This window comes from Urocampus carinirostris, chromosome 2 (genome assembly GCF_059441175.1).
Source record: "Urocampus carinirostris isolate Australia breed hairy pipefish chromosome 2, RoL_Ucar_1.0, whole genome shotgun sequence".
In the NCBI taxonomy this organism is placed as follows: domain Eukaryota; kingdom Metazoa; phylum Chordata; class Actinopteri; order Syngnathiformes; family Syngnathidae; genus Urocampus; species Urocampus carinirostris.
The window spans coordinates 66,243,458-66,259,692 of record NC_142350.1 but is presented as its reverse complement, the minus strand read 5'-3'; the positions used below and the strand labels follow the sequence as shown (position 1 = coordinate 66,259,692).

Here is a 16,235-nt window from a genome sequence, read left to right as displayed (position 1 = left end):
CTGATTGGCTCCCGATCAGTAATTTAAACCCAGTCCTGTTTGTCCCCTTTTGTCAGTCCATCTGCGAACCTCAGTAAAAACTAGGCAAGCCTTTTTCAACCCTGACAATTAGAAATGTAGTGTTAAGAACACAACTGGCAGTTTGTGTCATGATTACTGATGTGACTCAGCTCTGCACGCTCATTTGGCGTTAGCTTCCGCGGGTTCTGATTGTCTCCCTGTCACTATTTGAACGCAGTCCTGTCAATCCCCTGTTGTCAGTCCGTCTGCGAACCTCTGGTTTTACATGGCAAGCCTTTTTCGACCCTGACTCCCACCTGTCCCGTTTTTGCTTCCGTCTGTCTCCGGCTACGACCTGCTTTGCTCCTGACCGCGTCAGTTCTCCCGTCCCGGCTTATGATCTCTTTTTGTCTCCGACTACGTATACTATCCTGTTTTTGCTTCTGTCTCCGGCTACGAACCGTTTTTGACGTTTTAAAATGCATCATAAACGTACTTTGTACGGCAAAACCGTACAGCTTGACAGGTATGTGCAGACCCCCACCGTTAGCCCCCTAGTTCAAACACTCTCACATGATGCTCTACAGATGTTGCAAGCAGGTTGAAGTCCACCCAGGGAAAGAACCGTTCTGGTGTTGAATGTTTTTCTAGACTTTGTATTCACTCAAAGATGATGCTGCGTTTTTTCCTAGCGGTTTTGGTTTTCTCTCCGGCCTCTCAAGCGGCCTCTGGCTCCAGAGACGATCGCCCGAGTTGCCGGCCCCTGACCGCCTCCTTCTGCCGGAACGTGGGCTACAGCACCAGCCGATACCCGACCGGAGTTTCGGGCTTTACCGCGCAGCAGCTGAGTCCGATCGTGGAGACGGCCTGTTCGCCGGACGTCGCCACGCTGATGTGCCGCGTGGCTTTTCCGGAATGTTCGGAAGATGAGGCTCGAGTGAAGCCGTGCAAGGCCTTGTGCCACAAGGTGAAAGGCGAGTGCGACGCCGCCATTAAAGCAAGGCGATTGGCCTGGCCCAGCAGGCTGCAGTGTGACTCTTTGCCCGAGTTCAACTGTGTGCAGGTTAGTCACCGATGATGCCAAATAGAATAGAATAGAATATACCTTTATTGTCATTGTTACAACATGGATTGAGTATATTGTGACAACGATATTGGACGTGGCACTCCATGTCCACATTTTACAGTGAGGATAAAACAAAGAGATGAAGGAACAAAGATGTTTGTACTGTCCTTGTTGCATAGGCTTTGTTTTCCTCCGGAGGGGGGTGTATGAGGGGGTCAGGGTTGGGCAGGGTTACTTTAACTTAATTACTGTCAATTACTTTTGGATTACTCCAATACCAAATATGCTAATAAAAGACAAAAGAAACTAAATATGAATAAAATGACAAACACATACAATAACATAAAAAATAAAAAAAAAATCATTTCATTTCATAAAAAAGGGAAAAAAAAATAGCAAAAACCACACACAAAAATTTTTTGACCATGGCCAATCCAAATGCCCAAACACCAAAACAAGTTAAGCACCTCGGCACCTAAGTTGGTAATTCTTTGGTCCCACCAGATGAAACAGGACACAAGAAAGCGGCTATGTCACTCGAGTCAGGGTGACACAACACACTCTTCTGTTCAACAGCAGGGCCCGACAGCTTTCGCTGGTTTACCCCTGCCGCATCATACGGGTGCCCTGCCCATCCCTTAGAACGCATCCAAACATCCCACTATCCTTTCACAACACTTCTCCACTCAATCCCATCACCAACAGAGCTCTATCTTCCACTATATTTAGACCTCTTTCCTGCAGTGCACTCATAACACCATCCATCCACGTCAATCGCGGCCTTCCTCTTGGTCTCCTTCCATTGACTTCTGCTCTGTAGATCCTCTTCAACAGTCGCTCTTCATCCATCCTCTCTATGTGTCCAAACCAAACGAGTACTCTCTTATCCACACGCTTGCTCAGTTCCACTACTACTCCAGTTCTGTCTCTCACAATTTCATTTCTCAATCTAACCAATCTTGTCACTCCTAACATACTCCTCAAACACTCCATCTCAATAACATTTAATTTCCTTCTCAAATCTGCGTTCAGGCTCCAAGTCTCTGCACCATACAACACAGTCGGCACAATCACACTCTCATACGGTCCCCTCTTAACATCTAACTTAGTAACACATTGTGTTTAAACACATTGCGTTTAAAATGCGGGGGAAAAATTAGCAGCTTGTAGTCCGGAATGTTGTCAAGTATTTATTTTTCTGTTCCTGCTTTCAGGCTCAAACACAATCCACTCGAACCCCGTCCTCTCCCGCTGCGTTTCCAGGCGGGGCATGCCAGGCCATTACGGTTCCTCTGTGCAAAGACCTCCGCTACACCCAAACGATCATGCCCAACGCTTTGGGCCACGCCACTCAGGAGGTAGCCGGCATGGAGGTGCATCAGTTCTTCCCACTGGTCAAGAGCCAGTGTTCGGCACAGCTCAAGCCCTTCCTCTGCTCCGTCTACGTTCCCGAGTGCAGAGCAGGAAGTCCTGCGTCTCCGTGCAGAAAACAGTGTGAGCAGGCCCGCTCTGGATGCGAATCCCTGATGAACAAGTTTGGCTTCTCCTGGCCAGAATCTCTCAATTGTGACAATTTTTCAACCTATTCTTGTGAGCAGGTGAGGAGTAACTTGTTTTCACAAGTGTCTTTGATACATAAACTGGAAGAAAGCTTCCTTCGCTTTTTGTTTATGCAATAACAGCAAGTACAAACCGAAAATTGCATGTGTCTGAGCAGTCTTACTAAAGTGGATGTCACATACCTGCAGGGTTGGGTAGGGTTACTGTAACTGGATTACTTTCAATTACCTTTGGATTACTCCAATACCAAATATGCTAATAAAAGACAAAAGAAACTAAATATGAATAAAATGATAGATAGATTGATAGATAGATAGATAGATAGATAGATAGATAGATAGATAGATAGATAGATAGATAGATAGATAGATAGATAGATACTTTATTCATCCCCGTAGGGAAATTCACACTTCCAGCAGTCTACCCCGTTATTAACAGATGAACATGATGCCCTAGGGGTGCTTGTAGCGGAGTGGATGACGTCACGCCAGTCCAAAAGTTCGACATGCCTGCGGCAGATGGAAAACTTTTCTTTGTGAAAATCCAGGGATACACCACCTCGTGTTAGCAAGTCCGCCTCCTCCCCGATTCCCCCCGGCTTTCGTGTCTCTGTTTAGCGGCGTTGAAGCCGGATAGCTCCGGGTAGCTCCGGGTGGCTACACGTTAGCGTCCGGAATGCTAAACGTGAGCCACGTTTCCGCAAAACACAGCAACTGCGCTCCCTGTGCGCTTCGATTTTTTCCACCAGCACTCGATGATCTTATTTGGTCGTGAGTTCGCATTTACCATGATTACGGATGGTACCGAAGACTTATAACGCCGCTAGCCGCTTCGCTAGCTCTGGCTCGTCTTCCACGATAGGCCTCTTCATCACGCCGGCACGAGAATTCTTCAGGGCAAGGAGTTGAAATTCCTTGAATACACGCATTTTTTTGTGCGCTAAAACCCATGTCCATAGGATAGAAGTAATCCATAGTGTAGTTGTCAAAACGGGAAGAAAAAACACCGAAGATAGGAGCAGACAATAAAACAATAGGGCAGCTGCTGGAAAAGGCAGCCGCTCGTGGCAGCGCCGCTTTGAACTGATAATCTTATAGTTAAGATAATCCAATATGCCAAGAGGAAACAAAAATAAGAAAAGGTCTTGTGTGACAAACTGAGTCTTTTGAGGTTCCTTCTTTTGGGCAGAGTTTGTGTCAGGAAAAGGGAAAGGGGGGTTTTGTAGCAAGGAATTCCTCCTACAAAGCTATAATAAAACCCCGTACCTGTTTACTCACAGCAAGAAAGACTATACGGGTAATCTCGATATTTGCGTGTCCCAATGCAGGAACCCAACAGCAATTCCGAGACCACCACACCCGGAACCTGCGAGACCATCACAGAGCCTCTCTGCAAAGGACTCCCTTACACACAAACCATCATGCCTAATATCCTGGGTCACAAGTCGCAGAAAGACGTCGGAATCCAGGTGGAGACTTACCAGAGTCTCGTCAACACGGGCTGCTCGCCTCACCTCAAGACCTTTCTGTGCTCCCTGCTCACCCCCGAATGCAAAGGGGGGAAAGCCCAGTCGCCCTGCAGGACCTTATGCGAGCTGGTCCGCTCCAGCTGTGAACCGCTCCTCACGGCATATGGCTTCCTTTGGCCTGAATCCCTCAAATGCGATGCTTTGACCACCTCCTCATGCCAGCATGTGAGAAACCAGAAATGTGATCGTAAAATCCGAACACACTGATGAAATTCGACCTTTTTTTGCAGTTCGGCATAGGCGAAGAGGGTGGCATTTGCGAGCCCCTGACTATCCCCCTGTGCCAAGGTCTGTCCTACAACCAGACCATGATGCCCAACCACCTGGGCCACGAGAGTCAACGGGACGCCGCCGTCAAGATGTCCTTCTTCCACTCCATCGCTCAGACCACGTGCACGGCCGACATCCGACCCTTCCTTTGCGCCGCTTACGCCCCGCGCTGCTCGTACGGCCAACTCCGCCGGCCTTGCCGTCGCTTCTGCCAGAAGGCTCGGGACAGCTGCGAGGCACACTTGGGACGCTATGGGGTCTCCTGGCCCCAAGAACTGCGTTGCGAAGCTTTCCCGCAACATGCTTGCGTCACCGTAAGTACAGTATTTACAGCATTCATGTCAAACCTACGGCCCGCGGGTTGTTTGATGAATAAACATGGCCGACCATAGTATTCTGGGTATAACCCAAAAGAAGTCCCTCGGCCATCTCATCTCATCTCATTAGCTGCACCGCTTATCCTCAGTAGGGTCGCGGGGGTAACGGAGCCCATCCCAGCAATCATTGGGCAGTGGGCAGGGGACACCCTGAACTGGTTGCCAGCCAATCACAGGGCACACAGGGACAGACAACTCGCTCGCCAATCCACCTGAAATGCATGTCTTTGGAATGTGGGAGGAAACCGGAGTGCCCGGGGGAAACCCACGCAAGCACGGGGAGGACATACAAACTCCGCCCAGGAAGTCCAGTAGCTGGATTTGAACCCACACAGGAGGTTCCCAAGACCTTAGAACTGTGCCGCACACGCGCTAACCACTGCGCCGCCGTGCTGCCCTCCCTTCCACAAAAACTACCAAAACTTTGCTTAAAACACTCAAAACCTTTTTGACGAGTTAAGATGTCAACCAATATAGTGACTGCCTAGGGTGCTGGTGTTCTTTACTAGGGTTGGGTAGGGTTACTTTAACTGGATTACTTTCAATGACTTTTGGATGACTCCAATACCAAGTATGCAAATAAAAGACAAAAGAAACTAAATAGGAATAAAATTATGACTCACAACACGTAATTGAAAGTAATCGAGTTAAAGTAACCCTACCCAACCCTGTTCTTTACATGGCCCATTTTTTTTCTTACCTAAAAAAGAATTCAAAGTTTGAGTGTGCATTATATACGAGGTTTTAAATTATGATAATACTGTATTTGTGCAATGATTATTTAGCAAAACAATAGGAATAGAACCCGGGTCCCAGAGGTAAAGGCTCCATATCCTAACCACTAGACCATCAGTAATATAGATAATATGTGAAAAGGCTAGATTTGATCTCATTATCACATTATTGTTACTCATGGTACCAGAGACACATATTAGAAACCGGAGACATTTTCTCCGGTTTCTAATATGTGTATCTGGTAGTCCTGAAAGTGTCACGGTTGCCATGATGCCCAATTGGCCCCGCTCGTGTGGCACCAGCTGAGGCTCGTTGACAGATTGGCTTTCCTTCTATTTAAGCTCAGTGCTCTCACTCTCCCTTTGTCAGTCCGTCAACGAACCTCTGCCCCGCAAGACGTGGGTTCTGACTTGGTCCTATTTCCTGTTTGTATATCGTGTCCGGGGCGGCACAGCGGCGCAGTGGTTAGCGCGTGTGCGGCACAGTTCTAAAGTCTTGGGAACCTCCTGTGTGGGTTCAAATCCAGCTACCGGACTTACTGTGCGGAGTTTGTATGTTCTCCGCGTGCTTGCGTGGGTCTCCTCCGGGCACTCCGGTTTCCTCCCACATTCCAAAGACATGCATTTCAGGTGGATTGGCCGGTCCATTGTCCCTAGGTGTGAATGAGCGAGCAAGTTGTCTGTCCCTGTGTGCCCTGCGATTGGCTGGCAACCAGTTCAGGGTGTCCCCTGCCCACTGCCCAATGATTGCTGGGATGGGCTCCAGCACCCCCGCGACCCTACTGAGGATAAGCGGTGCAGCTAATGAGATGAGATGAAATATCCTGTCCGGTATGGTTCCCATTTATTTTGTCCTGTTTACTATTGGTTTCCAGTTTGGTTCCCATCTATTTTTGTCCTGTCTATTATTCTCTCTAGTTTTCGTTCCCGTCTAGTTTGTCCTGTTTAATTCCGATATCCGGTTTCAATATCAACGTCACGATTTAAGGAGTTCAAGACGAGACAGACTGTCTTTAAAATGCATTATCTCGGAAAATAATCGGAATACCGTATACCAATGGAATATACTGTATATGATATTTTTATGCTAGCAGTGGAATTGATTATACTTGTACAAAAGTAATACTACACAGCGTGTTGTGTTAACTTTGACATTTCTAATCATTTTCTATCTTTTACAGGATGAAGACAGGTCAGAGGTAAACACAAACACGTAAAACATGCACTCAAAGATCAATTATTTGGAACGAAAATATTGTTAAAGTTGCTTCAATAGAGAAGTGAAGAAACTTGAAAATGGTTGAGACACTGAAAGGATGTTACTAAAGTGAGATGTTTGTAAGTACCGGAACACTTACAGGAAGTAAATAAAGCAAATTTGGGTTCTTCAAAAGTAATGGGACACTCAAAGGGGAAAATAAAGAATTTGCAATGTTGGGCCGTCAGGGCCTGCTAGGCCTTGTTTGCTGGCCTAAAAATGATCTGAATCATTTTATGTAAGTATATTTTGTCCATGAATACTTCCAAATCAGATTCCAAATTGTCTGTCAGCTTCCTTCCATTTCTTTCCCCCTTCTTCTTCACTTCTTCCTGTTGTGTGCTATCAAATGTAAGCACCAATCACATTTCAGCCATCACTTGTTGCCTGGGTCACAAATCTACCAGGAGACCTTCATAATCAGCTATGCAGGCCGCAAGGCATAAAATCGGGGCGGTAGTGGCTCAGTAGGTAGAGCGCTCGTCTTGGGATCAAGAGATCGCAGTTCGAATCCCCGCTCCTCCGTGTTACATGTCGAAGTGTCCTTGGATAAGACACTGAACCCCTAATGCTCCCAATAAGCAGGTTAGCGCCTTACATGGCTGCACAGCCGCTATTGGGAAATGTGAAGCACACTGTAAAGCGCTTTGGGAAGTCTTGACTTGAAAAGCGCTATATAAATGCAGATCATTTCATAAAATAAGTGAAGATAAAACTGTCGGTCGAGCGACAGATTCCAAGTTTGCGATCCAGGGCCTGCTAGCAGGCCTTAGGAAACATCACTGTTTTGACAAACTATGATTGGCTAGGAAGTATTACAATGAAAAATTGGGGGGGGGATCCCGTGATCACTGCTTCTGGAACAGACATTTTCACCCCTAAATCGAACAAACATTTATGCCAGAAATAAAACAGGACAGGATCGATAGAACTGAAACGCACAGATAATCTGTACGATCGAAAAATGGAAATGTTCTAGAGCACAGGTGTCAAACAGGCAGCCCGCGGGCCAGATCAGGCCCGCTAAGGGATCGAATCCGGCCCGCGAGACAACAGTCAGAGAAGCGCAAGAGAAAAACGAGCTGCAGGTTGAAATATGTCAACTTGATGTTGCCAAAGCCAGGTGCCTCGAACAAAGATGCTGTACTTGTATTTCTCTCTCTCTCTCGCTCTCTCTCCCGCTCTCTCTCGCTCACTCTTGCTCTCGTGCTCTCTCGGTCTCTCGCTCGCACTCTCTCGTGCTCTCTCGCTCTCTCACTCTCTACTTCTCTTTCTCTCTTTTTCTCTCTCTCTTTCTCTCTCTCTTTCTCTCTCCATCACTTTCTCTCTCTTTCTCTTTCTCTCTCTCTCTATCTCTCTCTGTCTGTGTCTTTTTAACTTCTTTGGCTCTAACTTCCTTTTCTCTCTTTTCTTTTTCTCTCTTTCTACCCTTCGTGCTTTCTTGTCTCTTTTCTCTCCTGTTTTTCTATTTTTCTTTGGATTTCTTTCTTCCTCTCTCTTTCTTTTCCCCCTGTCTCACGACTTTTTACCTCTTTTGTTTCTCACCCTCTCACCCTTCTTTGTCCCGCTCTCTCTCCTTTCCCCCCCCTTTTTCTCTTATTTCTTTATCTCTCTTTTTCTTTGTTTTTAATCTACTAGTCCGGCCCCCGACAGAATGTTTGTTCTATGGTGTGGCCCCCGAGCTAAAATGAGTTTGACACCCCTGTTCTAGAGGAAAGAAATGAGGATGGATTTTGTACACAATTAAAGATTTTTTTCCGTACGTAAAATGTGGCGATGTTCCTCAATATTTATGAGGTTATTATCGATGCCTATTTTTAATGTGTCACAGCCAGGGTTTGGGTAAGGTTACTTTAACTGGATTACTTTCAATTACTCTTGGATTACTCCAATACCAAATATGCTAATAAAAGACAAAAGAAACTCAATATGAATAAAATGACTACATTTTGTGCAGGCTTGGGGAGTAACGGAATACATGGAAGGGCAAAAATGATGTTGGAAAGCTGTTTGGATTTATTTTCATTTTGTTTCTGTGGCATTTTATGTTCGTTTTGCCGGAGATCAAAGAGATCAAAGCCAGGAGAGAAAGCCTACCACGTGTTGTGAGTCATCATTTGATTCATATTTAGGGGCCAATTGGGCGTCATGGCAACCCTGACACTTTCAGGACTACCAGAGACACATATCAGAAACCGGAGAAAATGTCTCCGGTTTCTAATATGTGTCTCTGGTACCATGAGTAACAATAATGTGATAATGAGATCAAATCTAAAGCCTTTTCACATATTATCAATATCACTGATGGTCTAGTGGTTAGGATATGGAGCCTTTACCGCCGGGACCCGGTTTCTATTCCTGTTGTTTTGCTCATAATTTAAAACCTCGTACATAATGCACACTCAAACTTTGAATTCTTTTTTAGGTAAGAAAAATGTAAAGAACAGGGTTGGGTAGGGTTACTTTAACTTTCAATTATGTGTTGTGAGTCTTAATTTTATTCGTATTTAGTTTCTTTTGTCTTTTATTAGCATATTTGGTATTGGAGTCATCCAAAAGTCATTGAAAGTAATCCAGTTAAAGTTACCCTACCCAACCCTGGTCACAGCTTTAGCTGCAATAAAATATGTATATCCCACAAATAGTTATTGAAGGCCTAGGTGAGAAATACATGCTCATTTGGTATATTTACAGCTCAGTTCACCACTGTTCTTTATATATTGCACTCAAAACAATCTTTGGGTTTTATTATTTGCAAAAAGTTTTTGCTATTTTGGTTGTTTTTATTTCTCGCATCAGATGCTGGATGCTGAAGACATAGCGGCCAGGCTGCAGGCAGGAGGACACTCTGTTGGCGGGAGATGTCAGTTCACACATTTACAAGATTTGAATTTTGTTTTTGTGTTTTTAGCACTCATTTTGCTGTTTGTCTTCCCAAACAATAGCGCTGACGCTCAGGACGACGCGTTTACTGCTAACGCTAGCTGATGTATCCTTCACGTTGGCGAGTGACATTTTCAACTTCTGGGAGTGTTTTTAAGTGACTATACTTTCTACTTTTACTCTAGTAGGTATGTGAAGAAGAAACTGTGCTCTTACTCTGCTGTCACGTCCAGAACAAAGAGTAGACCCAATCGCGTAACGTTTACCACAAGTTTTATTGAAGGAAAGAGGAGGGGCTGCGCCCACGATCCGGTGATCCGAGTACGGAAGTGGATCTTCCGTAGAGAGCGATGGCGGTGTCAGGGACGGGAAACCGGTCGGTAGCCGGGACAGGAGAGCAAAAACGTGGTCGGGGTCAAAAACGGGTCATAAGTCGGGACAAGAGAGCAGACGTGGTTGGGATCAAAAAACGGGTCGTAGCCGGAGACAGACGGGGAGATCAGGAACGGACAGGTGGGAAAATGGGAGCAAAAACATGACAGGCGGGAGTCGGGGTCAAAAAGGCTTGCCTTGTATCAACAGAGGTTCGCAGACGGACTGACAACTGGAGAGTGACTGGGCTGGGTTTAAAAAGGGACAGGCAGCCAATCAGAACCCGCAGCAAATGAGTGGGCACAGGTTATTCACATAATCATGACACTCTGCTCCATTAGGCTACTTTGAACCCGTTACTTAAATCCCTTCCACAGAAGTACGAGCATATCCCCTCCGCTTCTTTTCTTCCCTTCTGTGTCCCCTCAGTCAGAGGCTCTCACTGAGAGTCGAGCTGTGCGAACCAAACCCCGCCCCTTTTAAAGGGGCCGCGTCACAGCCAGAAAGGTAGCAAACCTGCGTGTATGTGTGATCCGCCATGGTAAAAAGAGAAAAATAACTGCAAAGAAATCAAACTTAAGCTGTATTAATGAGATGTTACTTACTTTAGCTTTTCAAATGGTTGATGTTAAAACTAAAAGTATTGGGGCTTTAAATTTGCAATTTGTTTATTTATTCTTTTAATTATTCTGTATATTAAAGTACCTCGAATTTACCTTGATTATTTTAGGTTTTTTTCCAATTAAATGTATTTTTCTGTTGATTGGATGGACTTTGGTGATTTAATAATCTGGTTGAATGGTTGTTTAAAAAAAGTAATACTTTACTCACTACTTGAGTACATTTTTCACCAAGTACTATTCCACTTTTACTCAAGTATTTGGATGACTACTTTTACCTCTACTTGAGTCATATTATTCTCAAGTAAGAGTACTTTTACTTGAGTTCAATTTTTGGCTACTCCACCCACCTCTGCTAGTTTGTTGTCGTTTCCTGAAGCGAGCATCTCAGGCAGACAAATCCGGGGACCTGAATGTAGTGGAATTTTTCCAACTGGATCACTATGTGGCGGCGGCCAGACGGGAATACGTGGACAGCTACGAGAGGAGGCAGCCGCCTTCTTTTACTCGTTCGAATATGAACGAGGCCCTTACAGTACGGGGTAATGTTTATTTGTTTTACCGTTTTTTGTCTATTTCCACAAATCAAAAGGTATTTCTAGGTGAAACTGTGTTTATTTTCGGACAGTGATATTAATGTTTATTTACAAAAGTCATCTAAATAGGACATGATCCACCTTCCCTTTGTGATATTTATTTTAATACATAACAAGCATAAAGGCAATGCCGGGGATTCTACTTGAGTGAGGTTGTCGGGGCCGTGGTTTGTTGAAAAAGCGCCATGGAGCCACTAGGGAGTGCCAAAGAGCAGTATGACTGCAAGCAGCTCCAGATTCGCTTGTACAGGAAAGTAGATGTTTATCGATTTTGATGGTAGTTTTTGGGGGTGCCTTGACACAAAATATAACTAAAGACAATCCAAGAGGCCTAAAGTACTATTGTGTAAATTTTCACAAAAATCAGTTCAGCTGTTTCGGAGAATATAAGCCACATACAAACATGCACACACGCAAATCGGGAATCATATGATAGTCTAGAGCTAGAAAGACTACTTGCAAAATCGGAAAAAAATTTAAAATGGGCAATAATCTGACATTTGCAGTGTTATATACTTTTTCTCATTTAGAGTATTGTTTTTTCCTATGATAAAATATTCAAAAAACAATAAAAATAATTTATTGTTAAATATGGTTAAAACAATAAATAATTTATTTTCTGTTATCCACTGTGTCAGAAGATTTTGCTAGTTTTTGCTCACTAGTATTATTTTTTATTATTAAAAATAAAGTATTTTGTGACAAGAAAATTTGTTGAAATATATTTTTAAATATTAGTTTAAAATAGTCAATTTAGCAGCAGGTGAAAAGGGAATTTATTGTTTGCCATTTGCTGTGTCAGATCAATTTGACATTTATTTTTGTACTTTTTTGGTAATATTTTAAAGCAACTAAAGAAATTTAATCTGATATTAAAAAATTAAAACATAGTTTAAAGTAATCGACAATGTAGACAAAATTTGGTAGCAGGCGAAAACATTTTATTTTTTTATTGTATTTGATCTTTTTGCTCATTTCTATTATTTTTTTTACTGATAAATATAGTAAAAAATAATGCAAGAAAAAACAATTTGTTACTAAGAAAAGTAATTAAAACATAGAAAAGAAAAAATGGGAATTTAAATATTCAACTTAAATTCACCAAAAGTAGCAGAAGGTGGAACAAGAAATTATGTTTTGCCATCCAACGTGTCAGATTATTTTGTTCATTTTAACTATTATATTTTACTATTATATACATTTAAAATTAATTAAAATTAGTTAAAATGTAAAAAGAAAATCTACTTAAAAATCAGCAAAATTAGCAGCAGGTTATTTTTTGAAATATTGGCGGTTGATTATGAAAAAGGCAAAGTTTGAAAGCTAAGAGGGCCAAGTTTGGGACACCAGGTTGAACAGTTCAGGAATATACATGTTTTTATCAGCAGGTTATTTTTTTGTAATATTGGCGGTTGCTTATGAAAAAAAGGGCAAAGTTTGAAAGCTAAGAGGGTCAAGTAGTGACCCCTGTGGGACACCAGATTGAACAGTTCAGTAATATACATGTTTTTATCAGCAGGTTATTTTTTTGTAATATTGGCGGTTGCTTATGAAAAAAAGGGCAAAGTTTGAAAGCTAAGAGGGTCAAGTAGTGACCCCTGTGGGACACCAGGTTGAACAGTTCAGTAATATACATGTTTTTATCAGAAGGTTATTTTTTGTAATATTGGCGGTTGCTTATGAAAAAAAGAGCAAAGTTTGAAGGCTAAGAGGGTCAAGTAGTGACCCCTGTGGGACACCAGGTTGAACAGTTCAGTAATATACATGTTTTTATCAGCAGGTTATTTTTTTGTAATATTGGCTGTTGCTTATGAAAAAAAGGGCAAAGTTTGAAAGCTATGAGGGTCAAGTAGTGACCCCTGTGGGACACCAGGTTGAACAGTTCAGTAATATAGATGTTTTTATCTTCCCCACAGGATTTGAGTTGGATAACGACAGCTTAAGGACGCTGTGGTTGGAGTACAACAACCAAGGGAAACTCGAGTACGACGACTTCATCGCTTTGCTGACGCGAATGCAAATCCTTAAAGGTAACAGATACTTTCGTATCGATCATCTGCAAAAGGGAACCCTCCTGGGGCGGCAGTGGCTCAGGAGGTAGAGCGCTCGTCTTGGGATCAAGAGATCGCAGTTCGAATCCCGGCTCCTCAGTGTTACATGTCGAAGTGTCCTTGGGTAAGACACTGAACCCCTAATACCCCCAATAAGCAGGTTAGCAGCCTTACATGGCTGCACGGCCGCTATTGGGAAATGTGAAGCACACTGTAAAGCGCTTTGGGAAGTCTTGACTTGAAAAGCGCTATATAGATGCAGATCATTTCATTTTCATTTCATTTCAAAAGAATTCCACACAAACTCAAATTCCACGTTTTATTCGTCTTTTCATTCTAGATTTCAGAAACACGAATACATTTCATTCCATGAATAACGTTTAACTGTTATCTGCTTACCATTTAGTACATAATGCCTAATTAGCTACTTATTTCGTATGTCAATAGATCGGTTCCGATCGCACCTTCTCAGTTTGCCGTGCGACTGCGAAGTGGCCAGCTTCTCTTTCAAACAGGTGGGTTTACTCTACCCAGACACTTTTTGGCAGTGGTTCCCAAAGTGGGGTCCACAGACCCCAGGGGGTGAAAAACGTCTTTCCAGGGGGTCCGAGACAGAGAACAGTAATAATACCATATTTTTCAAAAAAAAAATTGCGCACTGCTCTCACATAGAAAATCTAGCCAGCGCACAAAAATGAGGGCTCAAAATGACTAATTAAGAAGCGACTTAAGTCAAAATTACAGTGCATGAAGGTCAAAATACACGGGTTCCCCTGACGTTGTGTCCTAAATGCGGTATTTTGAAGTGAAGTCGAAGGAGAACGAAGTGGAGTAAAGTTAGTAGAGTTTGTCGAGAACCGGCTTCTTCGGCTCGACTCACTAACAGGAACAGGCTCTTTCGGGTTGTTTTTACTTCTTTAATCCCAACATGACTAAATATTATGTAAAATTATGCACAAAATGACTTAAAGGAAGGGGGGAATAGAACAAAAAAGAAAAAAATACCAAAATGAAAAAGTAGTGAAAAGCTGAGAAAAAAAGAAACAAAAGGAAGAGAAAAAAAGAAGGAAAAATTTAGAAAAAAGCCAGAAAAAAAGAAAAGAAAGAAACGTAGGAAAAAAAGTAAATAGAGAACAAAAAGAAAAAAGTAACGGCTCGGAAAAAATAAACACAATGAGATTTTTTTTAAAGGAATTTAAAAAAAACAAGGAAAAAGAAGAAGTTTGTGTTGCATTCAAATAATTTCCAATTATATCAAGTGAATCTTGTTGCCAACTTTGTACTTCCACTAAAAAATGTGATTAAGTACAGTTCTGTATGTTAATATTATGCGACAAAATATATCAGGAAATAAAAAGAAATGGAAATCTTGTGAAAGAACAAACAACGTTTGTAGGACGTACAACCTTTGCAATAGTACATGAGTCAATTCATTCAAAAGAGAAAAATAATTTTGCATTGCCGGAAACTTGATGTCAAGTTTTGGACATTTTGCTAATGACTTAGTTGCCACACTTGGGATTATGGTTGCTCACTGTTGTTTCAAGCGCTGCTCACCAACTTTGTGTGAACGCTCAAAACCGTAAGGAAAATTAGTGGGAACATTGGGGAGGATATTCTGTCTGGCTATGTCCCACATCCTATCTATCCTATTTGGAGCCCACCCCAGATGAGTGATTCAGGCAGCACGAAGCCCCAGGCTACAGTGCCGGTAGTTTAGCAGAGAGAGTGAAAGAGAATATGCATGGCACAAGAGGCAGGAGTGAACTTGACTTTGATTGTGGTTTGCCTGGCACGTATCGTTTTGAAGTAACAACTGGAACGTGATTGAAGTGGTAAAGTAAAAGAGAAGCCTGGTCATTGAACCTTTTGGTGCAAAGAGTAAGAACTGTTCCCTAAAACTCGCCGTGGAATACCATGTTAGTACGTACAAGGATGAAGCGGGGTTTTCAACTCTATTAGACGCGAAGACAAAACATAACATGGAGCTACCCGGCTTCAGCGCTGTTAGACAGAGACAAAAAAGCCTGCGGGAAGCGGAGAGGAGGTGGACTCGCTATCTACGTGAACACGAGGTGGTGTAACCCTGGGCAGAAAGATTTCCATCTGCTGCAGGGACGTCGAAATTTTGGCCTAGCGTGTGACGTCATCCACTCCGCTGTTGCTAAACTACAACACAACACCCCGAGGCCATCCTGTTAATTTGTAAATAAACAACACAAGGATACTGCTGGAAGTGTGAATTTCCCCACGGGGATGAAGAAAGTATTTATCTATCTATCTAGCTATGTAGCTATCTATCTATATCTATATCTAGCTGGCTACCCAGCTATCTATCTAGCTGTGTACAGCAATACATTATTGGCCATAGTTGAGGTCCAGGAGCTTTGTGAAGGACTCACTGAGGGTCTGGGCCCAGGTTGACTTTGGGAACCACTGCTTTATAGGTACAGAACATGCAAGTTAGTCCAAACTACAACCTTACTCTGATTGGTCCATCCATATTCCGATGATATGGTTCGTTGAAACTATGACAATGACAAATCGGAAAAAGTATATATCAAAGAAAAAAATAAACCTAATGGTCCCTTTTCATGTACTTTTACTCATCGATACTGTGTTTTCCTATTCCAGTTTATGAAAGCTGCTGTGGTCTGAAGAAACAAGGGTTATAGCACCGAATCTCCATTTAAATGTAAAGTGAGTGAAAACATGAATACAAAAACATGCAATGCATTTATCGTGTGCAGTATATTTGGGTGTTAAAAATAATGGTGAGCAGGGTTGGGTAGGGTTACTTTAACTGGATTACTTTCGATGACTTTTGGATTACTCCGATACCAAATATGCTAATAAAAGACAAAAGAAACTAAATAGGAATAAAATGATGACTCACAACACATGCTAAGCTTTCTCTCCT

The 16,235-nt window shown here is 42.8% G+C and overlaps 1 protein-coding gene across 1 annotated transcript; it reads left to right on the top strand.

Annotated features, from left to right (window-relative positions):
• Positions 1-586: 586 nt before the first annotated feature.
• LOC148373034 (uncharacterized) lies at positions 587-16,051 on the top strand. Its single transcript, XM_088327551.1, has 11 exons — positions 587-1,063; positions 2,281-2,664; positions 3,954-4,319; positions 4,385-4,738; positions 6,717-6,734; positions 9,593-9,656; positions 9,739-9,782; positions 11,060-11,210; positions 13,181-13,294; positions 13,763-13,830; positions 15,950-16,051. Exons 1-11 carry the CDS (start codon positions 671-673, stop codon positions 15,971-15,973), a joined length of 1,980 nt encoding a protein of 659 aa, XP_088183677.1. The 5' UTR covers positions 587-670; the 3' UTR covers positions 15,974-16,051.
• Positions 16,052-16,235: the final 184 nt, after the last annotated feature.